This window comes from Neocloeon triangulifer, unplaced genomic scaffold (genome assembly GCF_031216515.1).
Source record: "Neocloeon triangulifer isolate White Clay Creek 2 clone unplaced genomic scaffold, ASM3121651v1 ptg000014l, whole genome shotgun sequence".
Taxonomy (NCBI): Eukaryota; Metazoa; Arthropoda; class Insecta; order Ephemeroptera; family Baetidae; genus Neocloeon; species Neocloeon triangulifer.
In genome coordinates, this window is record NW_026775556.1 from 22,354,577 (window position 1) to 22,381,137 (window position 26,561).

The 26,561-nt window shown below is 34.5% G+C and overlaps 1 protein-coding gene across 6 annotated transcripts in view; it reads left to right on the forward strand.

The window, feature by feature from the left end:
* Positions 1-26,561, forward strand: part of LOC132199740 (uncharacterized protein CG43867) — a 142,370-nt gene that overhangs the window by 72,302 nt on the left and 43,507 nt on the right. The window contains exon 1 of one of the 6 annotated variants that reach the window (XM_059624693.1): positions 21,516-21,761. The exons of the other annotated variants lie outside the window; for them this stretch is intronic. Within the exon in view, the coding sequence (XP_059480676.1) occupies positions 21,678-21,761 (84 nt within the window). The 5' untranslated portion in view covers positions 21,516-21,677. Of the gene's footprint in view, positions 1-21,515; positions 21,762-26,561 lie in introns of those variants that run through there. 6 annotated transcript variants of the gene reach the window in all.

Here is a 26,561-nt window from a genome sequence, read left to right on the forward strand (position 1 = left end):
TTCATATATTAAACTTTATTTTAATGACACTTCCTAGTGAATAAAATGCTAAAAAAATGATAAAATGTGTCTATGATTTTTAACTTAAGATCGTAAATTGACTTGGTGTTATTTTTCTCATCAATTTTACCTCCCATTTCCTCGGGGAATCAAAATTTCGCTCTGGACATTACGTGTACGGCGTGCAATTGCCACGTAGTGTGTCAGGGACATTATCGTAACGCACTACTTGAAGTTCCGCGAGATCCGGAGAGTGGCCCATTTTCGCTTCTTTATCGGAAGAGACCGTGTCTCTCTCTCTATATAGAAGTTTGCGCATTTATGGACACGAACGAGGCTCGCTTGTGTTGTTTGCGATAAATGTGTCGCTGGCCAAGGTTTGAGTTACGACCGCGTGCGTGTGTAGTCAGTCTCGTTGTTTCCTCCCTCTCAGGAGCCATTAGACAAGGTGCTTAGGATGATACTCGTTTGCAGCTAAGTGCTTTCCTCTCTCTCTGATGGAACGGCGCTCGTTTTCAAGTGACAACTTCTACTCACGCGGCATATTTCACGCTGCATTATAATCCGCCGTGCATAAAACAGCAAGGTGCGAAAATTGCGTCGTTAAATTATTTTTGCCACCGGAGAGACACGTCGTCCTCGGCGAAGAAAAACTACCGTGAAATATGGAGACTAGAAGAAGAAAATTGAAATTGCTTTTTTGCCGCCGCGTGCTTCTCTTGCGCTCTATTTCTTCGTGAGCAGAAGCTGTAATAGTCAACTCCACTTTTCCGTGACACAAAAATGATCTTCCATTCATTTTTGACAGTTAGTTAAAATTAATATTATATTTGTAGAATATTTAAATTTAAGGAATTAACACAAACAAAATTAATTTTTTAACTTTCTTTTTTATCGGAATTTAATAAATAAAAAATTTTTCTTTCACTTTTTCTCACATATTTACATTGTTTTTCTTTATCTTTTTACAATTCTTACAAAAAAAAAAAAAAACAATTTGTGGAGGAAACATTGAATATTTAAAGTAAACAGCAACTCCATTACTAATAGTTTGAGTGTTATAAATTAACAGTTGGAAAAAACAATCATCATTCTTAATTCTGTTAAAAAGAAATATTAAAAAAGCTTATAAGAACAAAATTTGAAAATTAGATAAAAATTTCCTGGCAGAAATTATTAGCTTCTTTAATTAATCGTAGACTTTTGTCATCAACATAAATTTTGATTGAAAATTTTTTGAACAATTTACTGTTCATTTTTAATCACTCAATCAATCAAATATTAATTGAGCACATCAAGTATGTACAACATACCAAAAAATAATACAATTATGCAAAAATTAGTTTTTATCATCTTTCCGAGCAACTTTTAACAGACTCATTTCATGTTTACTGCACTCAAAGTGATACAAGCCGATTTTACATCCTCATTTTTCACATATAAATTCACTATTTGCATTTATTTCTGTGACGATTTTATTTTTAAAGTAAATAAAGTGATTCCTAGTAAAATCCGGTTGTTTCCAGCTCAGGTTAGTCAAAGCAGATTATAATTACATAAATATCTAACTTCTAAACCGAGAGGAAAAAATTCATAAAAATCATTAAACTTTCAAACTATCTGATTATTTTTCTTCCTTTGCATTCTTGCTCCGTTGCAATGAATTGAAATGGCAAAAGATTTGCAACACGCAATTAAAATCTCGGCTTTCGCGGGGTGCAAAACAATTAAAAGGCCCCAAGCATTGCCGGAGCTATTTTATTTCCACTCTCGGGGGCGAAATTGCTGCTGGCCGTGCACCTCGCGCACAATATATAACAGCTCCCAAAAGCAAGACCACTCTTGAAGATTAACCGGGAAGTCTCATAAATTCACTTACGCCCGAAACATTTTTCTCGAGGGTAGGAAAGGGAAAACCTGGCCGCAGCCCCTGTCTGCTGTTTCTCGGCCGCGCCAGTTTATGTACATGGCACCCCATATAATAACTAATAACGTTTAAAAGCTCCTTGCGCGCGCGCCTTCATGTATTATTGAGGGAATCACTCGCTGGGGATTTTCGCCAATAATACCGTCGGAATTGTGGAAACGAGCGCATCATTGCCGATCGGATTTATACAACTTCTGTGAGCAGGACCGAGTGATGAATGACGTTCTCGCGACCGGGGCTTTAAGTGGACGTAATATAGAAATATGGCCGCCTCCCCCGGGGGCCGCTAATTATCATCTCGTGTTGGTCGCCCTTGCTCTTTTGTGTTTCTTAAGAAAGCAAGATTTATCGCCACCGTGCGCGGTTTCTCTGCGAAAAATGGGGTTATGGGGCGTTTCTTTTGTTCGCGCCCTTTTCCGCCAACAATAACATTTCCACTGGTTCGGCAGCGATAAATTATTGCCACTTGCAAATAGAAAAATATATTGAATTGAAAAAAATAGTGGCTCCTTTTATATTACTGGGCTTAATAAGAAGATTATTGGTTTGAAAGAAGAAAAAAATAATACTGACAGGAGATCCGCGGAATCTACCACCAAAAATATGCCATACTGGTATTGCAATTTTCGAAATATAAATTTAAAGATTATTATTAGCTACATCTAAAGAAATAAAAACATATAATCATTTATATATTATATGTTTTACCTCATTTATATTAATTCATATTATAATTATTTTTATTATAGTTATATAATATATTATGTATTTTTTATTTTAATTTAGTGTATTTATTAATTAATTTTATAGTGTTAGAAAAATTGTAAGTGTTTGCAACAAAGTTCTTGAAATTATTAAATATTCATACACAATAAATCCATTAGTGAATTGTGAATGTAGTGTGACTAATCATAATCATTTATTTCAACGGAAACTTTCTCACAGTTAAGATGAATAATTAAAAAGTAATAGATAAAGTGAAATGTGATTAAATAATCAAAATCTTAAAACCAATATATTTTTATGAGTTGAGACTTTGAGGCAACAAATGTTTGCTTTTAAAATCAGAGATGAAGTTACGTATTGTAGATGGAAGAATATTATATTTTAACTATATGTATAAGTTATATGACAAATTCATGAAAACGTCTCCCATAGTAATATATTTCAGTAAGATGAGATTCAAATATAAATGATAATACAGATTAGTGATTAAAAATCTTTCTTCTCAAAATTTTTGCACTATACACTATCCAAATCTTAACAAATTTAATTTTCTTCATTTTTGCTAAACCTCTCAATCCTTAATTACTACAAGATATTTTTGTTATATTTGAATCTAAAGGAGAAAGATTCAATAAACCAGATTGCAGTTAATCTAGGATTTAAAAATTTGACTAAATATCTAAAAAAAAATCTGTATTTTCTTCAATGATCGGTTTGTGAAACAGCAATTTTCCGCAGTAAAAATCGAGAAATATCTTTTGTTTAAATTAATATATTCCATGGGCAAAAATCGGCTAAATCAATGCCGGTCTCTCTGTGCGAAGAGAAAAGAGGGTCGTTATCATTATTTATCCGCGTTAGGCGCGTTGCGCACCCGAAAAGGCTGCGAATAATCGAGGCAGCCGTTAATCTAGCGGCGTTGCTCGCCGGCACGGCCCCACTTAATTGATTCATCCTCCGGAGCAGGCGTTTAATCTTGGCCAATTAGCATCGGATTAGAATTCGTCTGCAGCACCCCTGCCGCTCGCTTCATTGATTTCGGCCTTTTTTATTTAAAAAAAAAAAAAACACGCATTTATAATTAATCTGGCGCTGCAGCGACAAACGAGCTTAATATTCATGCGCCGGCTGCACCGGCCTGACCTTAATCCCACGTTAAGTAGTGCCGGTCTGGACTTCTATATTTGTGTTCTATTCATTTAGGCCGGCTTTGCTTTGCACACACGAGAAGGGGATGCACAGCATCCGTGCTGCGGAATACGGATATGCAATAATTACACGGTTGCTCGGACGACGGCGGTTGTAGTTTTAGTTGGTCGAGTGTTGCACACGCCAGAGATGCAGTCCCTCGCAAATCAGAGCAGCCAACTGATAAGCAGCCGAGACTGCAGTTGAGGAAATTTCGTTGACTCGAAAAATTATAATAAAAAATCGAACAATTTCATCTATTTTATTTTTTTTATTTATGAGTTTTTACTAACTTTAGTAAAAACCATAATAAAAAATTCAACGCAAACAATACACAACTCTACACCAAAATTTACAAAAAAAAAATACACTCGCACTAACAAATTAACAATATTAAATTAGCATTCGTGGAGTAAAAACCAGACCCACTTACCCCAAAAATTGTATGATGGTTTTCAAAAATGGATGTGAAACCTAATGAAATTTAAAACTTTTTTTAAGACATTGAAGTTGAAGTATTCAAAATAATATAATAATAGCTTATTTAATTAAAAAAAAAAAAAAATACTTAGATGTCCGTTTTGGATAGTTAGATTATGAAATATTTCTTAATTTTTAAAATAGATGCGATTTGAGGCTGCTGATTGTAACTTAATATTTAATTTTTAATTTTTAATAATAAATACTTTGATTTTGAATCAGTCTCTGGTGTCTACTTTAATTAACTGCTACTTTTGTAGAATATTCAAGCCTCGGCAATTTTTTAATGTAAAAAAAGTACCGAATTTAAATTTTGATTTTCTGCATGAAAAACGTGTCATTTTTCCAGCGTTGCAAGAATCCGCAGATATGCACGCTGCGAACGTGGCGTGCAGTCATAGACAATTTATACTCTCGTCGTATGTGTAATTAGATTGCCGCTCTCTGTGCCGAACACACGGCGTGTCCCTGCGCATGTTGCCGACTGTGTTTGCGAAGGGATTGCGGGGAGCGAGCGCAGAAATTATGCATGCCGACGTGTGCACAGAGGGGGCGCGCACCGAGTTAATGCGAGAGCGACTCGACAAATTGAAAATTAATTTCGCCGCGCAAGACGTACACTTGCAGCACCAAGTGAGTGCTCTTCGATGGTAATTAGATGAGAGCGTGTGTCGCTCGAGTGGTTGATGTGCACTTAGGGAGTTGGCAAATTTGACGCTGAAAGGGCGAATTAGTCGTCGTGTTGCTCAACAGTTTAATTTATATGGAATCATTTCAAAGCTTGCGAGCTGAATAATAATTTGATTGGCTATGAATTGAAACCAACTAATGCAATTTAATGAAACTACGAAGCACTTTGAAGTTACAAAAAAAAAAATTGATAATTTGTAAGATAAAAAGGAAACAATGAATTTGAAAGGTTGCATAAATCACGAGAAAATAATTTAAAAATATCTGGACTATTTCGAAAAAATTATGCAGGTTTTTTTAACAAATGTCTTGATGAATTTGAGAATATTCTGTTGAGATTACGACAAAAAAATTTTTTTTTTTTAAGACATTTATTGTCTGAAAATTTTTGGCATCATGAATTTTGGTCTAAAATTATTAATTAAATTATCCAAAAATGTGATTTATTAATTTACTCTTACAAACTTTTGGTCTAAAAATATTAAAGACCTCTATTGAGTTAAATTTTGCAAACTCTTTTTTGCAGTCCTTAATAAATAAATTTTTTGTGCCTTTTTTGCTTAAAATTGATCTTACTGATGAATTTTTTTCATCTTTAAGTAACCTTCAATTTTATTTAATAAACATTTTTACTCCTGTCTTGAAATTTAATACCGACGAACAAGGTTTGATTATTGAAGATTATTGTAGGATTAAAAATTGTAGTATCTGAAATTATCTTTATTATGTATAAAACAATAATCATTCTTCCCTTCATTGTGTGGTTTCTCTGAATTTCGAAGAGATAATGAAACAATTATCACTACAATTGAAAATTAATTATGGTTTTCTATTGACATAATTAATATGAAACTAAATCTAGTACTCTAACAGACCTAGAAGGCAAGCTAAAATGTCACATTTTATGATTTGTACAAAAACACTTCAAATACAAATAATATATAAATTTGTTTTACAAAATGGATAAAAATCTAAAAATATAAATATTAAAAATATTATTAAAAAAGTTAAAAATGTTCACCTGGATGATAAAATTTATTTTAAAATAAAAAATAATTATATTTATTTATTACTTATATTGTTTTAAACTTAATACTAAAAATAAACAAAGTTATTTAACAAAATATATATTAATTTAATTGTTTTAACTATGTTTATTTTATATATTCTTTGTGCTAAGTAAATTGCATCTGAAATCATGTTTTTTAACACAAATCAATTTTTTTTACTGAAGGAAAAAAAAAAAAATATTTCTCAAATTACAAACTGATCATTGATCAATTAATAAATTTTAGTCGAAATGCGAAAGAATGGCGGCGCATAAAACAAACGTTGCATATCTGGCCGCTCCCGAGTGTTCCGGCGCGAATCAATGAGAAATGGGGTAGTTCGGGAATGGATGTCGTGTCAGTAGATCAACGTCACGCGTTTATTTACTCCATCTGCTGCGGTCCGACCGACGCGCGCGTATTATGCACGCCCCGCGGAGCAGTGTGATTGCTTTTATCTTTATTTGCCGTATCAATCACGATCACCAGCCATTTATTAGGCATGCGGCAAACACTCACTTATCTTCATTGATTTTCTTTCCTCCGCGAAATTTATTCCAATTCTTCCGTCTCAGCAAATTGATAAAAAAAAAAAGAAAGAGAGAATTTATTAAGCAATTTTTAATAACATCAAAACTCCATTAAGTCAAATAATCTCTTCCGACACGCGGACGCAATAAAAAAATTTGTGACGCATTGAAATGAGGAAGACACACAGAATCGTAAGCCTCTTTATGCATAAAATAATTAATAGCTGGCTTTAATAAAATTTAATGATATAAAAGCGGATCGATTCGCGTGCGGTGCTAATCCGATTTATTTATCATTCACCGGCGGCCAGTCGTAAATCAAAACATTATGCATGTTATCGTTGTCATTTTGGATATACAAGTCCTGGAAATTGATTCGCGGCAAAACAATATAACTGTTTGCGATAACGTGCAGGAATCCACCCACGGAAGGCGGCCGTAAAAATTTCTCACTGATACGGAGCGGGCAGTAAAATTTGTCCTCGAATATTTAACAGACCGTTACGAATGGCCTTTTGATGGTTGTAGGCGTTTCTATTTTTCGGTTGGTCGTAAACATTTGTCGCTCATAAAATTACTTTTATTAAGTATTTATTGCAAAGGTCCGTGCTCGGTTCTCAAAAAGATAACTTTAGAGGTGAAATTCCTACTTAAATGAATATAGGTTTTCAACAACAGAGTAAAATAAAATTTAAATTGTATGAATAAATTTTATGTAGGATTAAATTTTGTCCTATTTTTAGAGTTTATTCAATTTTCCTGCTAATTAAGTTATTAAATTCCAGTTTATTAGATTTTATCTCAAATAAATTAAAATTACAAAAATGCCAAGTAAACGATTAATTATATTTGTTGTTTTTATGTTTTCATCCACGCAACTTTTATTTTAAATAACTCTCAGAATTCTGATAAAATTGTTCAAAATTTAATTTATTCCCAGCAGATAAACTCGTTTGCTGTTTAGACACGCGTGCTCCGGCGACCCTCGCGCTCATTTCGAACGCTTGCGGCCCCCAAAAGACAACAACAATTAATCATTGTTGGTATTAGATAATCCACCTACCCACCCGTACCTTGGTGCCGCCGCACGTGCTTTCACTGCACCGCACCCCGTTCCATTATATTCCGGCGCGCACACATCATCGCTCAAAGCCTGCACACAAGCGGTCCGTGTAGTTCACCCAAAACTGGCAATTTGCAGTTAGGCAACCTCTGAACTTTCAAACGAGCGGGCCCGACTCGGAGAGAGGAGAGCGAGTTTGAGGTAGATGGGCAGCCAAGCAAATCCGCCTCCTCGTTTCCAAGATTTAATCTCAACAATTTGATCAAAAAATTTTTTTTTCAAAGTATATAATTTTTATGTTTGGAACAACTAAAATCATTTTTAAAAATCAAGATTAGTTTCAAAATAATCAGTAAGAGACATTTATTTTCTTTTGTTAAAATAATCAAATTTGTGAAAGTAAATTTATTCAATTAATTTCAAACTTTTAGTGTTTGATTTTTAAATGTTTCATTTTATCAAGTATCACAATTATTTGGGTATTTTTAATCTTTTGTTCATGTTATAAAGCAAATAACCCAATGTCAACATTGATCAAATTATCAAGAACTAAAAATAACAAAATAATAATGTTAAATTTGATAAACAAATATTAAAACCGTGAAATAATTTTCGTCAATCTAAGACGCTTTAAATTTTCATCTGATTTTCTGCGTCAGCTCATTTAAAATAACATCTTTTCCCTGACTTTCTTGCCAAAGACCGCCTTAAGAAGGCCCTGATTGCATTTCTCTGCGAGTACTTTGTGGCTATGGCGTGCTAAACTAGAATTATACGCTGCATAAATTAGCCAAAATTAATGCAAATTAATGTTGATAAAGTCGCTTCTCTCGCGGCTCATTCTCGCCAAATCCTCTGAGAATTGCAAATTGAAACTCAAAATTTTTCGCACATAGCCCCTGTCGTAGGGAACGGGTAGGCAACGTGCTAAGCAGGGAGGAGCAGCTGGTTGCATAGCCTGGCCCCTTTCTCGCGGCCTCTCGAAACTTTTTTGCGGTCGGCAAAACTTTTAACCTGCTCCTTCACTTTCCATCTCCGGGTAAATATTAATGTAACAGATCCAGAACTAATCTTCTTTGATTACTGTAATTTAATTTGGCCTCAGTAAACACGAGGAAAAATGGTCGGGCGCGCTGGCAAATAAATTGGGCAGGCGAGGAAAAAGGTAAAAGAAAAAGCGGCATGGAACGGGTACTTTTGCGCAGCACGGGAAACGCATTCGTCGTAATTATACTCGCTCCCGAAATCCTCCAAGCCTCTTATTGCCAAAGATGAGACTCGTCAGCAGAATTTAATAGAGCAAAATATTATGTTCAGGTATTATTACGCCTCTTAAATATAATTAATTGCTTTAGTTTTTTTAATAACGCAGTTGAAAAATAATTTATAATTCATTTTTTTATAGTTACATTTCATTTATTACTTAATTTTATTTTAACCATTTCTAAGGTTTTTAAAAAAATAAATTTTAAATATTGTTTTTTAGGTTATCTTTTTGAAGTAAATTTTCTCTTAGATAAATAATTTGATTCTATTATTTGTTCATAAAATTAATACAAAAGAATTTTAGTATCTACAAAATATAAATAAACACAAATTACCAATTTTATCTAATATAGATATATTCATTTTAAATAATCATTTTTCAAAGTAAAAGTTCCTAGCGCTTTTTCTATTTCACATATAATTTAACTAAAAAGTAGAATTAAATAAAATATAATAGCAACAACAAATAATACCGTAAATTCTGAAAATGCTGGTTTGAAAAGTCAACAAAAGTAATTAAATTCATCACCTCAAAAGAAACAATAATTTTCCTTTATTCCTGAATCAAAATTTCAAATTTCGCATGTTTTATTAAACAATTCTTCAAATATTTCATTCTGCAGAAGGGGAAACATTTGTTTCCAGTTGAAATTCTCGTAAAATCCTACTAGAAGCCCCAACCGAGTCCATAAAGTACAGAGAGACGCAATGCCGGCGAATAAATTTCGCCGAGCGCGCACGAGTTTCTCATCAGAAAAGTTGTGTGTGTCGGTTGCTTGCATGGCAAACAGTTATGGCAAAAGTCAAGCTGGCTGCGTTTTAGAGCTCAAAGTGAACATTGGGCGTAGAAGATAATAGCCCGGCAGCCAATCGGACGCCCCGCCGCGCTCAAAGGGCAAACAAATAAAATTGTTTCTCATCAACGAGCCGAACGATCCGACGAAGGCCACGTGCATAATATTCGCCCACCATGAGCGACGCTTATTAATATTCGAGCAGCAGGCTCCCTGATTTACGACAATCCACGCCAACTTGCGCGCGCCACCACTTTGCTCCTAATTGAATTTTTCATTATTCATCTCCGAGGGCGGCGATATTGGCCAAGTGCATGCGACTGCCTAGAGACAAGTGCCGAGTGCATATGTGCAGCTTTTCAATATTTTTGCCTTGTGGTTTTGTTTTTCATTCAGTTTAATAATTTTTCTGCTCACTATAAACAAATAGCGAAAATTGAATTTGGAAAAAGGGAAAAAATTTGCAGATTGTTATAAAGATCTTTGATTGTTTTATTTAAATTTCAAAGAAGAAAATCTATAGGAATGATTTTTAGTCTCAAGTTTAACTAGAAATTTTTAAATTCATAAATATTGGTCTTAACTATTTCTACAAAAGAAGGACGTGAGATTTGTAAATAAAAATATATGAAATTTTTTCTGTAAGTTGATTTTAATATTAATTAATATTTCAAGACGTAATTTGATATATTGATTCCTGAAATGTTCAAAGAAATTTAGACAAATATTTTCAATGTCTTAATTATCAAATCATTGATTTTTAGTTACTATTTGGAAAAACCCAACAGAAACTAGAATTCCTTTAGTTATTTAAACAATTTTTATTTAATATTAAAAAGAAAATTATAAAAAAATGTAAATATTTCATCATTAATTTATTTGCATTGTTAAATTTTTTTAACTTTTTTTCTTTTCTTTAATGGAGACAAGATCGGAAAACATAAAATGAAATATATGGAGAAAATTGATTTATTAATTATGTGCCTCATAAATTAGCACTTTCCGTGAGAAATTTATCTGACTTCAATTCATACTGACTCTGAAATACAAGAAATTAAATAGAGTAAACATTGTATGGCATCTCTTTAAAAACGAATAAAATAATTATTTTAATTAAAAAAAAAATAATAGACTTGGTCTAATTGAAATAGATTAATACAATTCTTTTTCAATGAGTTTATCGCTTTTTATGACATAAAATGGAATTCACTCCTTTTATTAAAAACAAAAAATCCTCATCATTCTCCTCTTTCTACAAAAAGCATTTTTTTGCAATTTGCATGGCTGACATCGCCACACTTGTATTTAATTCCGCTTAATTACAATTGCGGCCCTTTTCTCTTCGCTCTCTTTTCTGTGCTCTATTTTTAATTACCGCTCTCTCGCGTGCCGGCTTCGCAGGCCTTTTCCTCTCTCAATTTTGCTGACTCGCCCGCAGAACAAAATGCTCGCTGAATCGTCTCTAAATTATCCTCATTTTTCACTCTGCTGATGCCCCGGCGCTGGAATGAAGCCCGTCCGTGGTAATTATGCTCTCTCTCTCGCCCACCCCGTTGCGGCTCTTCGCTTTAATGAATGAAAATTGAATTTATTTTACTCCTGGGCGCATATCACGTACACACACACCGAGAGTACATTCTCTGTCCTAACTCACCTCCATAGTAGTGCCAGAGAGGACGATTGCCTTCCCACTTACAAAAAAAAAACAATTGTCGTCGACGAGCCTCTTTTTTCATCACCCAGTGCGAACTGCCTGGCTTGAATTTCTAATCCAAATTAAAAACCGCTGAAACCACATAAAATGAGACAAATTTTCTTAGCATTTTAGTTATATTTTTATTTTCTTGAGTTATGTTTTATATTTTTAGGTAAAATCAAGATAATGGATGTTCATGCTTAAAATATATTTGTGGGTTGTGGGAAATTTGGTGATCAAATAATTTATTATTTAAAGTAAATTAAAATAGCGCACTATGAATGAATTCAAAGAAACGCTAAAATTTTAAAAGATAATTTAGGTTAAACATATTTATATACATTAAACTAAAAATGCTATTTAATCTTCTATAAAATTTTTATTATTTTTTTCAAATTTACATATAATATTTAAAAAAAACGTTTTGACAAGTAATTTGAACAAATCTTTTTTCTTCTGAATGATATTTTTATTAATGTTAACAGAAATAAAATTAATTCACTTGGATGCAAGTGACTCATCATTGACTATTGACAATTTTGAGAAATATATAAGAACTGGTCTCCTCTGGTAGCCTTTTAATTTATTTTATTTTTACGATTTCATGAATTTCCTAAAATTAAAACTTTGAATCTTATTCTGATAAAAAAAAAATAACAATCTATAATGCTACCACCAACTTCATGAATTTTGTGATACTGACCCAAAGTTTGACGATACTCCAGCATTGACAAATCAACCCGGAAAGAAGCGCACTTTGAAAATAGACGCATAAAACCGAGATAATGCTATTCACGGTCTCCATTTTATCCGTTGCAGAAATAAAAACTTTCACACAGTCGTGAAAAATAATTTTGAACGTCACATTTTTTTGGTGTAAGATAGGATTTTATCATTTATCTGAATGCAGTGCAAATAATCTATATTTATAAAGAATAGCGCGAAAAACTCAAAACTGAGATTATTATATTGAATGCATTTTGCACACGAGTATTTAGTGAAATTATTTTTCGAATAGATTAGGCAAATAAAATTTTTCAATCTAATAACTAAATCTTTGCAGTTATTGCTAAATGTGATCAATTTCAATCCAAAGTCTAAATTTCCTTTTTCTCTTTCTGTTGCAGGTAAGCCGAATGTCGACTCTGTTTCTCCACCCCTTCCTTGTCCGTCTCAATTTCGTGGCGTGTGAAAAATCGAGCAGCCTCTCGATATAGAGAAAGGTAGGAGATGCTGAGCAGATAAATGGCGGCTCGCGTTGAGCATCATGAATTATTCAAACATGTAAATCGGTACGCATACGAAATCTTTTCATCGACTCGAAGGGCGCGAGTTGTGCGCGGAACAACAATTAAAACTTGATATTCCGGGCATAAAGAGTAACGATGATTGCAAATTGAAGGGCGCACGTTGTAATCCGCCGGCCGTTTGTTTCCGCATCACCCGTGCTAATGCCCGTCGGCCGAAATCTATTTAATTTGCGCGCAGGTATGAGCGCGTATTGACCGCCGGCCCACCCACCATTAAAGCTGCGAATCCTCTCTGAACGCCGACCGCAAAATTGTCCACGCGCTCAGTATGAAATTCGTGCTTAAATTTAATGGCGGCCGAAGGGCAGGACTTTGTCCCGACACATGGGGGCGCATTTATTGAACTTTGCTGTTGTTGTAGAGAAAGGGTTTGCCATAAAACAGGGAGAATTTCAAGACGTCTAAAAATACCATATAAATAAGTCTAGAAATTGAAAGAAAAAAAAAACTAATGACCGCTGATTTCTTCTCCATCTGATTTTCCTCTGCAGTGTTTACATCTTGGTAGGAATATTTTTTACTCCTTTCTTTTTATTGTGCTAGAATTAGAAGATGAAATAATTAACAAAATTGCTATTTTCGGTATGCTATTGTAAGATGCAAAGGGGCAGCGCGTTGCAATGAGTAATTAATTACAGTAAGGCGACGCCTCTTAAGTCAATCAACTTTATTAGTAATAATAATAATAATTAACATAATAACTTCGATTCTATCATTCTAAATTCTTATCTAATACGAAAAGCTTAAAAAAAATTCAAATTACATAACCTTTTGTATTTAAAATTATGAAATTATTATTATTATTTTTTTTTTTTTTTTTTTTTTTGTAAAAGAAACCAAAGTGAAACAAAGGCTAATTTTTTATTATCACAATTGTTTCAACAAATAATTTACTTTATGAACTATTAGGCAAGTTTCAAAGTTTGAATCGCTATAATGATATTTTTTAAATTTCCGCTATTTCTTGTCTCATTTAAATCCATCTGCAAAGACAAAATAATTATGGAATTTTGATTGGAAAAAAACTACCATAAATTTGCAGACATTACATAATTCATTTCACATCTAAACTTAAAAAGTTGTTTAAAATGAAATTTTTTATCAATTTTTTAGATTATCATTGTTTTTATTGTTGTTGTGTATTTGAAAAATTTAATTGTTACAAAACAGTTCAAACATTGCATATTAAGAGAAAATCTAAATCACCTGCAAATTATTGAGGAAATCTAGGAAAGGCAGTTTTTTTTTTGCTTTCCATCTTAAATTTAAATGAAATCTCAGTTTTTGAGGTTGCAACTCTTCACGGTGACAGGCTGGGCAAAATAATGAACAAACGCGTTGCATTATTTTGCACGTTCCACTAACGCGGCGGCTGTCACGCTCCCTCTCCATTTGTTGAAAACGTTGTGTAGCGAGAGAGTAGCGTGTTTGTTTGCATACACAGAGTATGAAAAGAGCATTAGGCGTGTAGTAATATGTTCATCTGTGACATTTACATTCACAGCCGAAACTCCATGCAAACGACAAAAATGCATACATGTCGTTATTTACGAGCCGGTTGGGAATTTGAATTTATTTGGCCGATGAAATTGCAACCCTTTTTCACAGTTAGCGAAAGTTGGAATTTATCTCTCACTGGCGGTGCATCAACCGCATATTCAAATTACGACCGCGTTATTATTATGCCAGCAGCACGCGATCTCGTCGTAAAAAGCGATGACGATTTTCGCCCGATAATAATAATTATTATTATTTGTTTGCTTGCATAATTAAAAGCGGCCGCTCGACGAGCAGATAAGCCGGACCAATTAGCGTCCAAAAATTCCACGCCACGCCGTGTGCGGTTCGGCTGCTTTTTTGCGCTTGTTTATGACGAAGCAATCTGCGACTGCGATCGTTACGCGTCCCACTCTTTATTCCGAAACGTTGCGAATTCGCTGCTTATCTGCAAAAGATAATCTACGAATGCAGTCGGCAATTTACACCGCTGCTAATTGCCACTCGTAAATTGAGCGACATGCAATTTCGGTGGTGTAACATGTTTAATAACGTAAATTGGCCAATATCATATAACAATGGGAGGATTAATTTTTTTAAGTAAAATAATTTTATGTCCATTAATTGCACCTTAGATTTTTAGGATGTATTAATATTGGCATTAAATTTAATTATTCTACTCTTGTCGCTACAAAAAAAAATTAAATGAAAAATTAGCAGATGGAGTATCAAATTGGTGTTGTTAGATATCATTATCAAGAGGTTTTGTATCGCAAAATAAAAGCAATAAAATTTTTATTTCTTATTGTAGTTATATAATTATAAGTATAAATTTTACAGTCCAAAATAATTTTGTTTTTAAACTTTTTTTACTATATTTTTTATTAAATAACATTCAAAATATTGGTTTTTCTTGCATAAATTGTGGCATAATATGACTTCATATTTATAAATGAAATTGAATCCAAATTTAATAATTGCTAGATGGTGATCAATCATTATAAAAATCTAGTCATAGAGGTCGTACGTTATGGTGGATGCGTTGTGGGTATAATAATTTTGATGGAAGTAAGCGTAATATTCAGAAAAATTAAATTAAACATCTAAACAAATTGATTGAATAAAACGCAAGGGAAGTCCTTTAAAATTAAAAAAAATTCATCCAATCAAAGTATTGCAGTGTGTTGAACTTTCGTGCATTTCTGCTAAAAATTAATTGCGGCATGATAATCGCTCAGAAGATCACTCAGGTTATGAATATAAGCAACTTGTGTCATGTTCTAATTTGAAAAATGAGAGAGTGATAATGGAATTTGTCTTATTTTTTCAGGGAAAGCGAAATTAATTGAGATGTTTTCACTCTTAATAAAAATTTAAAAATTCCTAAAATTTTATTTTTTGTTCTATATTGAGACTTACACACTCATTTAGTTGCAAATGTGTTTATTGATTTATCACAAGGGCAATTTAAATTTTTGGGGAATATTAATTTTAAAAGTTTTTACAATTTAGCGAAAATTGCATTAAAGCTTGAAGCAAAAGACTTGTGAATAGAAGAGCCTCTTATTGCCAAAGAATTTGAAGAAAAAAAAAATGACTCGCTCGAAAAGATTTTTGATGCATTTTTCTTGAAATGACTTTACTGGAAACAATTTCATTTTAAATTTGACATATTTTTAAAGAAAAGTTTTAAAAAAGTTTTGAATTTTGTAATGGTAAAAATTTAAACCCCCTCATCTGAAAATTTTCAGGAGGTCAAAAGTTTGCACATACTACTCAGTTTCAATTTCGCACCCATCTAGTTGCAAACGCAATCTGAGCAGTCATTGCACCCTTTCGGTGGGTCGGACGGGTGGTTTAGGGAGGGAAAGATATCATTGCCGGCTCCTTTCTTTTCATACGCCCGCTGACCTTTAATTAAAGTTGCGGTGGCGAGAAAGCTCTTTCTCTCTCTAGCACGGGCCAAGTCGCTTTGCGGTGGAAAAGCAGCCCCTTTGCCAAAAGTATATCAAACCAAACAAGGCCTGGGCGTAATTTCTGCCGGCGCTCCCTGGGAAATGAAAATTCATCCTGCGCCGAACCGACGGACTGAGCAGAAATGAGACAGCGCGTGATGGATTTGGAGCCTGCGAAAGGCCAATTTATTTTCCGCGGGGCAATTCATGTATTGGCCTTTCCGAGGAATTCGGATCAAACAGACTTAATTGCCTCGGCGACAGAGCATCACAGAGATTGCTCGGGTCGCTCTCAGCTCTCGGAAATCTCTAAATGGAATGACATTCTGCGAAATGGGGTGATCGAAGATGAATCACAGCCAAAGGGCCAATCCACACAGATTTTTTGCAGCCAATTTTCCTTAATTATAAAATTTATCATAAGAAACATCAAACAAATATGATTTAATTTTGAAAAATTGTTAATAAATCGTATTTCATTTGTATTGAATGTAAAAATTTTGGCAAAATAAACAACAAATCTGATCAATTGAGATAAAAGTAAATATTTTTATATTTAAAATACAGTCCACAGAAACAAATTTTTCACAATTAAACCATATTTGTTGAGTTTATTTCCATTTAAATATCATAAAAATAATCTCAAAAACTGAATTTTTGAAAAATAAACGTTACATTTTATGTGAAAAAATTGGTTCTATGACATTTTTTAATTTTGCACCTTAAATTAAAAATAAATGTGAAGCGTTGTAGCAAAATTTTACTTGATAAGCCAAAAATAATCGGATTCTTTGAACAATTTTAAGTTTTAAAGCAATAATAAAAAACGGGCTTTTTCATAAATAAATGGATTAAATTTTTTAAATACTATAGCAAAATTTATAATCTTTTCAAATATTGAACCAAAGATAATTCATCAATATTTTGCTGAAGATCAAATTTTTATCATTTTAATTTCAACCTAAAATTCATCATCGATTATTCTCCGTCGTATGATAACTGAACACAAAGTCTTTTGTAATGTTGTGTCTTGCCCAAGGGCGAGCATCTTAACGATGCAAAGCACTCTCCCTTTCATGTGCCTGACTCTATCTCACTCCATAAGGCAATTACTCGAGTTGACAAAGTGAAAAGTAACTCATACCGACCAAACACAATCCCCGGCGCAGATCTAATTACTGCTAACGGGGGTTAATGACGGAAATTGCATCGACGAGCAGGTTGAAACCCCCTGACTTTAATGCACCCCCGGCCGGTGCTGACCGTTTGGCCACAACTCTCATCCCTGATGAGGCGCTATATTAAGTAAGGGGGTGGCTCCGTCACAGATTTCCTGCTAAACTGCACCGCAGAGAGGAGCAAAAGCTCCCCTTCGCTTCGGGAAAAGAGAGAAAGAGAAAAAAAAAGAGAGAGCTGCCCTGCTGATAATCATCTAAAATAATATCGGGGCGCACAGGCTGCAACACTTTATGCTTTTCTCATGCTTTCTCTCGCTCCATCGGTGCGGTTTCATTATTTCGCCCTCGCTTTTTTTTCCTCCGTCTTTGCCGGACGCAGAACTAATATAGGCGAAATTTATCAGCTCCCGAAAATAAACACCGGCCGCCTCTCCTCCCTGACGAGAATGCGAAGAAAAAGTTGCGCCAAATTATCGTCGAGTTCTCCTTTTTTTCCCTGTATTATTATTAAAAACGGCGGCAGCCGGTCGGAAAACGTGCCAGTTTTTAACGAAATGAATGTGGAAACACCATTGGGAAATTCGCGCAAAGGTTGAACGCGCGCTGACAAAAACACACGTTTGCAAAACACGCCGGAACAAAAGTGGTGCGTGCCGAGGCAGGGCTAATTGATTTTCGCGTGGGCGCCCGCCCGTTTCGTCGAAACATATTTTCCTGACGCTTTTCAACGGCTGCTTTTTTTATATATATTTTTCCTCTTTCTCTCTTTTGAGCTCACAAAGGCAGCGTCGACGACAACAAGTCATTCGCCGAGATCAAAGTTTGGAAAGGGAAAAGCAGGATATAGAACGGGCGGCGAGATTATGCTACTTTGGGGCAGGATTGATAGAGCCGTTTTGGCCGCGCGCTGCGGGCCAAGATTATTTGTTTCCTTTTCAGGATTACGCACGCACCAAAAGCGAGCAAACAAACAAACAGAAACGCGCTCTCTAAGCTGGGAGATGAACACAAATAGGCAAAAGAAGGATTAAACAAAAAAACAAACGGGATTAGGAGAAGAATTATTTGGAAACGACGAAAAAAATCAAGAGGTCAAACATACTCTATGAAATTATTTCAAGTGTAAAAAAAAAACAAAATTAAATTAATAAAATTTCTTAAATGTTTTATCAATGTTTTTTCCAATACCCTTTAAATGTGCTTTTTTAATGCATAAATATCAAAACAAATAAGTTTATTGCAATGGAAAATTAATATCATCTTAAATGAACTGATGTTTTTACTGGATTAGTCATCAAGATGGCAATGGATAAATTTTGGAAATAGTAAATGTACATTACTAGTTTCTCAACTAATAAATATATGAATATTAAATCTATTCAAATCAATTTAATTATCACACAAATTTGAAGGGGGGAAATAGCAATTTGCCTAAAAAAGAGTAATATTTTGACCTAAAAAACTTGCTGATCTCTAATGACGGATCATAGTTTGTTTTTGTGAGAAGAAATTTATGTTTCTCTTTTATTTTTGGAGAAAAATAAAAGATGGATACATTTTTATAAATTATAATGATAAAATAAATGATTTTAAGCGAAATTCAGTCGCATTTTTTCACATTAGATTCAGTACTTTGGTCTGTTGGCATATAAACATAATATGTTATATAAAACACTGAAATAAACATTTTATTTTTAATAAACATTTTCATTTCAACTCCGATTTCTCAAAATTTAGTAACCCATTATTTAAAAAATAATCTTACTAAGAAAAATATGAAAAAGGGATATCATATTATTATTTATTATACTTCTGTTATCGTGTGCATTATCGTAATCTTTTTTACAAATATTTTATGCATTTCACCTTTCCAATAAGCTTGAGTGTGTTTTCCTTCTCTAGCATTCGTGTTTTCTTCTCTCTTTTTTATCCGTTCACATTTCCAGAGTTAAAAGCTTTTTAGTCACTGCCTCGCTTTCTTTCTTATTCTTTTTCTTGTCTTTTTTGTATATATGTATTCATGAGAAAGACGAAGAAGCGAGTGCCGCCCAGTGAGAGCGCCCTCCATTATTCAGCGCACTTCTATTGCACTACACACGACTTGGAAACGCAGTCGCCCTCGTGCCAAGATTTACTCATCGTCCTTTGAGCCTCATCTTTTCCTCTTTGCAGCAGTGTCCACCACTATTGCCCCTGAACATGAGATCATAACTTAGCCCTGCCGTGTGTGTGATTCCGACGCTGCCTCCTTTTATTTGCTTTATGAGCGCCGTTCGCTCGAGGATTATTGTTTTTATTCGTACAAACGCCCATTCAATCTAATTTAATACGGAATTGGCCAGAAAGAAGAAGAGAAACATTTTATTTTTTGCTTTCCACGGGGCAAATCCTTCCAGGGATTGATTGGTTTAGATTTCTCACTGCTGCTCCCTGCCCAGCTTTTTTTCGTTCCCTCGTCTAATTTGTTCCGTTTTTTCGCAACAAAAAGTTTAGCGGCGCCCCCGTTTAAGGATGATAAATGTTTCTTAATAGTCCACCACTCGCTTTTTCTCCCCGCCAAGGTCGTCAGTCATCATGTCCTGTTTCTTTTCCGAATCTCTCTCACGCCGTTCTTCGTCTCGTTGGCCCGCGGGACAAACTCAATTTGCGTGTTTTTTTTCTATTCTCTTTCTTTCTCGCGCCGCGGAATAAACACGTCGGTATGTGCACGACTCATTCGTCTTTTGCACTCGCTTTTTATTCGCTCCATCAATGGCAAGAGAGAATCGAGCACGCAGCTCAGCATTTCCCTGCTGAATATGACGCGCACTCCAGCTTTCTCTGCTCTCGGTTATTGTCAACAGTTTCCATGCGTGTCCCTGTTGGCATCCGAAACAGCCGGATAGGAGGAAATGGTAGAGGCAATCACAACTTACAGATGGATTTTATATTTATGGCAACGAATCATAAATATGTATTGTCATGATCTCTGCAGACAAAGCAGGATTTGGAAAGAGAAATATAATCGATATTCTGCTATAGTGTTAAAAAAAGATATAAAATCGGAATTGCGAAATTATTTGCAATTTTCAAGAAATTGAATGATATCTTCACCTGGAACATTAAGGTTATTAATTATTATTTAATTTTGTAACTTTACCCCTTCTTCCCATTTTGATTACACCAGCATAATTAACTGTGAATGAGCTTTGGGCAGAAATCAAATTATTTTATTTTTATAGTTTATCATATTTTATAAATATGCTTTAAGGTTTTATTCTTGAGGATCACAAAATTTTTAGAAATTTTTATTTTAAATAGTTATTCTTTAAAAAACGCCCTTCGGGTTCATTTTCTAACTTCTGATCAGTAATTTTTTTTTTTCAAATTATTTCATAATTTTAACGCTTCGGATATTAATTTTGGACAGGAGTAGAGTTAAATGATATTTCAATGCTAGTTCTCTGCAATGTGCCCAAATTATCAACCTTACATCAATTAAAAATACAAATTTATCAAAATAAGAATGATAAAAAAAATTATCTGAAGTCAGAATTAAAAGAAATTAATAAATATACTAAAATAAACATAAATGATGATAATAAAGTAAAACAATAAAATAAACAGGCCAACAAGACACTTTTTCTAGGCCTGACCAAAAAAGAAATAAATTTAATTTCCAAATAATTGCTAATACAAATATAAAAAAATTTCTATTTTTATAGTATAATCTATTATTCTCAAAAACTTTACATTATATTAACAATTTTCCAAAGTGTGTAGTTCAATTTTTCATTTACTTTTTTCTTAAGAAGGATTGACTTCAATTTACACGCAACTCTCGTAAATCGGAACAAATCCTAAAAAAGGGATTTTTCCATTTGAACAATTCCATCGATGATTCGATCAAACTTTGACGCTTTTCGAAATATTCAGGGAAAATCCTCTCTTCTAAATTGACGAAATGTTGGCATTGAGACGAGACAATTTGTCGATTTGTGTCCCGAAGTGCGGCGCAAAATGGTCCGGAAAAGCCGGGAAAAGTTGGAGCGCGCAGCTCGATTTTGCTCTGCATCCCCCTGCCTGCTCGGTGGTGGCGGCGGCTCCGAGCGTGGTGCGCCGGCGGTCGATGTTGGCGAACTCGAGAGCGCTACAGGGGTTGTGATATCCAACAGTCGGCAGGAACTCAGCGTTCGCGCCGCACGCCCTCGCACATCGTCTCTCGTCTCTCGGGTGAAAAACAAACGTCCGAGAGAAGCGAACTCGCGGGTCGAGTGGAATTTGCACCCCGTTGCTTCGCGTCGACGACAACCCTGTCCGCCGTGGCGACAAAGGCGGCGGCCGACAACATGGTGCAGAGTACGCAGCAGTGTGCTGGTGGTGGCGGAGACACGACCTCAAGTGTCGAGACGCTCGAGGAACTTGTCAAGAAGGTAGGACTTTGGCGCGCTTTTTCCGCTCGGCCCCAAGCCCGTCTACAGACCGAATGCAGTTCATGCTCGAAATAATTCTTCAAATTTTACACAAATCGCGTATATCTATCAAAGATTCACAGATACTTTTCAAATTAATTTATCAATTTAGAAAATTTTGCAGGGAGTTTGTTGAAAAATTTAAAAAATAAAATAAAATAAATCAAACTTTGTTTTAAAGTTGAAAATTTCTTGAATCTCATTTACTTTATCTTTGAAATTTTGAGTAATTTAAATTGTTACGTCACCTAGTAATTTCTGCTCTTAGCCTATGTATCATATTTAAATAATGCAAACAATTCAAATCTGAATGAAACCAAAAAGAGAGAAATAACTTGCAACTTTTTGAATATCTAAGAATTGATTTTTATAAAAAATTTTGAACATTTTTGCAATTTATCTTTCTTCATTATGAAAATTTTGTTAGAAACTTTATTAAAATAAAACTTTCATCAAAATTTATTTTAATTTCTGAATTTGAGAATTTTCATTCAAGCTTCTTTCATCTCTGAGATCAGTCAATCACTTTGTTGCCTCCACCGCCAATCTTGACAACTGATTGTGAGACTAGAAATCAATATCGGCAGCAGTTTCGCTTTTAATTAACTTAGCAGAACTCTGTTGGCAGCTGCCTCACTATTTCTCTCAGAGCATTAATTAATTAATAAAATCTGTTATATATCTTTGAGAATTCCCTACAGAGCGTCTAATCAATACAGTTCCTTTGATGAAACATTCAGAAACGATGTATTTAATCCTGCCAAAGCAGCAGGTAGGCCAGCCGTTGTTTGTAAACATGCGAATTTCTGGCGTCGTTAAACGACAATTAGAAGCCGAGCGCGCTCACACACGGTTTCAATTACTAATGAAATTCACCGGGCCGCGTGCTAATTAACAAACTTAACGAGCGACCGCGCCGAGGCCGATCAATGCGAGTTCGAAACTCGGATCAAAACATCACGGCATGACAGGCGCACGGAGCGAAAATCGCTACCTGCAGCATTATTATTGAAAAATGCTCAGCGTTTTCCCAAGTTCAGGGGGCGAATGTGCAGGAGGCCTTTGTTTTTCGTCCCGCGCGCGTTAACAAAGGGAGAAGTCGGAGTTTCTCTCTCTCGCTCTTTCGGCAGGGCAACAGATGCACGCGACCCTCGCCGTTTGTTTTGTTTTTGCGCCGAAATGTTGTTTTGCTTTCCCCTCGTTACGTGCACGTGGATCGATTCTGGAGCTTTGGCGCCGAGTCGAAACCACTGCCAAAGGTGGGAAAAACGCTCATAATTGCAAAGTTTACCAAATTGAAATAATTTGCATTCAAAATGGTAATGAAATCTCAGCAATTGTGCCGTAAATTTATGTGTTAAATCAGCTCTTTTATTTGATTTTTAAGCTTATTTTCTACATTTAAAAGCGGTTCGCGCAATGGTTAGGCTGTTTTTTTTCAATTTTAAAAAATTCATGGTTCTGCGGAAATTAAGTGTGAAGAAAAAACTGGAAATTGATAAAAATGAAACAAATTTTATCCGAAATGTTTTATAATTATAGATACACAAAATCCAGTTTGATTGAAATGTTGAAAACTTGTTTTGAATTAAATAATATTTTATAAAAAAAAAATGGAAATGTGTTAAAATTAAGGATGTTCCACCACAATGGCTGAATTTGTTTTGCTAATGGCACAATATGCTAAAAATGAGCTAACACAGAATATTTTGCAAAGAGAGTATTCAATTTTTAGCCATTGAAGAAGATAATATCAAAGAAAACCTGGCTTCAGAGTTCCAGTAATAAGCAATAATAAAGAATTACTTTATTTAGTTTAAAAAAATCTGCCCTGTAATGATTGCCGGTGATTAGAAATGAATCTATGTAAATAATTTTAAGCCAAATTAAAAGAGAAAAATTTCATTGACATTTCAGAAGTACTTCATAATATTTCACATTGATCCTGCAGCTCATTCAAAAGCACAAAATAAAAAACATAATTTTTCCTTAATCCGTACTGGTTCATTAAAAATATTTAACAAAATTCTTAAATTCACTTGTAAAAATTTATCATTGAAAAGATTATTTTGCTATATTGAATTTGCTAGAAAGAAAATGAAACCACTGAGAACATTTTTTTCATTCAGTTCTTTTGTACGTATCCATTATTTTCCTCGTCATTTGCTTGCCAAGCTCGTGTTTCTTCGTGAAAAGAAACAATCAAGCTGAAGAAATATTTTTCGTTAGAGGTGAAACATGAGCCCCATTCAGACGTGAAATGATGATATCGACATCATTAGACGATAAGAGGCGTTCAACCTCGTGTGCCACGGTCTCATTATTTCCAACCTGGAAAAGAAGAAATTATATATTTTATGCTGGGAATGCAAAGTCAAAAGGGTGCCGTATCACGCGAAACGCTTCCCACTCGACGCAGCAATCAATCAATCGGATGGGAAATATATACAGAATCCAATTTTGTCGCGCGCAGGTGTACTTTGGCCGGATCAATTCATTTTGTTGCAAAATAAGCAGTTTCGTTTTATTTCGTTGGACGTGATGTGCTTTATGCAAATCAATTTCGCCGCCCGAGAGTGAAAAATAAAAAAAATCTGACCTGAATCACGAACGAGCGAAATCCGTCTCGGCAGTTCTCATCCGTGCGCTCCAATTCGCGAGCTCGCAATTTTCCCAACTTAATGAGATCACAGAGTCTGAAATGCATTTTATTCTATTGCATAATGAGCTCGACGTTGCTCTCTCTGATTGTGAAAAACGAGGGTAACGGATGGGCTTGCAGAAATGCTCGGCACATGCAACTCTCTTTCTTGACGGGCCACTCGCGTGTGAGAAAATTGCGTCGTCACGAGAACAGATTTAGTGCAACTTCACTGGCGCAATCAAACACTCTGAAACATATAAATGTCCCTCCCTATTCCAGTATTTAATTGTTTATATGCGAAGTTGTAATTGAAGTAAAATATTTAAATTAAAAGTTAAAATTAATTTCAGTCGAGATGGAAAAATAATTGTTTAGCTTTTTACATGTTGGTCAATAAAAACTTCCAAAATGTACTTATGGAGCCCAGATATATGAATTTTTATTTTTTGTTTCTATTAATGTTTTAGAATTACTCATTTCGGTGTATAAAATTAAGAACAAATACTTCATGATAATACGGTTTTTATCAAGTATATTCCATAATGTTTTTTGGGTTGGCAGATGCACGGGCTGGTTGCTGAAGGTTTATTTAGCCGGTTTTTCTTATCACTTTGGCTGTTAAGCCGTTTTTCCTACAGCTAATTTCTGCTTCCTTAAACTTTTATTGTTGAGCTTCAGTGTTTTTGTGCTTTGAGCTCCCTCAAAATGTGTTTCAATTGTGTATTGGCGAGTTTTTTTGTGTTTTTCTTGTGTCAAATAGTAAATTATTCTCAATTCTTTTCGTCCGTATCCACATACATGGTTAAATATGACTGATGGTGGGTGTGTTTCTTACAGCTGCATTCATTTAGTTCACTTTCAGTGCTCATGACTTTTGTGTTTTATGCTGCCTTAAAAAAATTTTTTATTGTGTCTCGAAGCCTTTGATGCGCTATTTTTTCTGTTGGTAAGTTTTAAGTTTTGGTGAGTTTTTTTGTTTAATGCATTACTAAGACGGTGGTTGATTTTTGTGTTTGGTTTTTGGTTAAATTATTTTTCATCGCTCTATATTTTTTATCAGTCTTAAATGTCGTTTTTTAACCATAATTATGATCACCTTTATTTCCTGCTAGTGGTCTTGCCAGGGACTTTGAATAATTTAAAAAAAAATGATAATTTTAAAATTTCCAACATACCATAAAAACCGGCATTTTTGAAGAAACCTTTTAAAATAATTTGAGCAAATAATATGCCTATTTTCATTCAATCTGATAGTTTTTACCTTCAAAATCATCAATTTTAAAATTATAAACATATATTGAAAGCAAAAATTAAAAACCAATTAAAATCTAACCTACACAATATAATTGGTTTCTTTTCTTTTGGTGATTTGATAAATCGGACAGGTCAGTATGCAGCAATTGCAAGAAAAATATTTTGCCATTACTTGAAACGCTTTTATGTTGAAAATACCATTTTCAAAAATTACACGGCAATTCTATTCCGTTTTTCTTCTCTCCCGAGACGACAACTTCATCAATAAACAATGAGCGCTGTCTGTCTTTCGGGAACCCCTGCACTCGTTTTTTGTTTTCCATTTTTTCCGACGGCTTTGATGTATTATCTGCATGTACACGGCTCGGAACGCACGCCCCGCTGATGTTTCGCGGGCGGCGAGAAAAAAGCAATAAAAAATTGATATCCGGCGTCGGGCATTATTACCATGGCAGAGCGTGCTGGAGACAATGGCGTAATAAGATTGATGATGATATTCCAGCACACAAAACCATTTTTTATGCGCCTCGGCTGGAAAAGCAGCAGCAAACACAAACCGGCGGGCGCTTTTGAAAAATAGCCTGCGAATTAAAAGAATGGAATTTTACACGCGGCTGGCTTGTCGACGTGACACTCGAGTGCCGCTGATTTGATTGTTCTGCGAGTGCGGAAAAGGGCGGGCGGCCTGGCGTCAAGTGCAGGTGATTTATCGTTGGGTGGCATGTTTTGTGAGCATTGCGACAATTGCGGGCTCAGATGACAGCTTTAAATGCAAGTAACTTATATTTCAACATCAATTTTTTTTTAAATTATCTTAATTTATTTTTTTTTAATGCTTTTATTCATTTAATAATAATTTATAG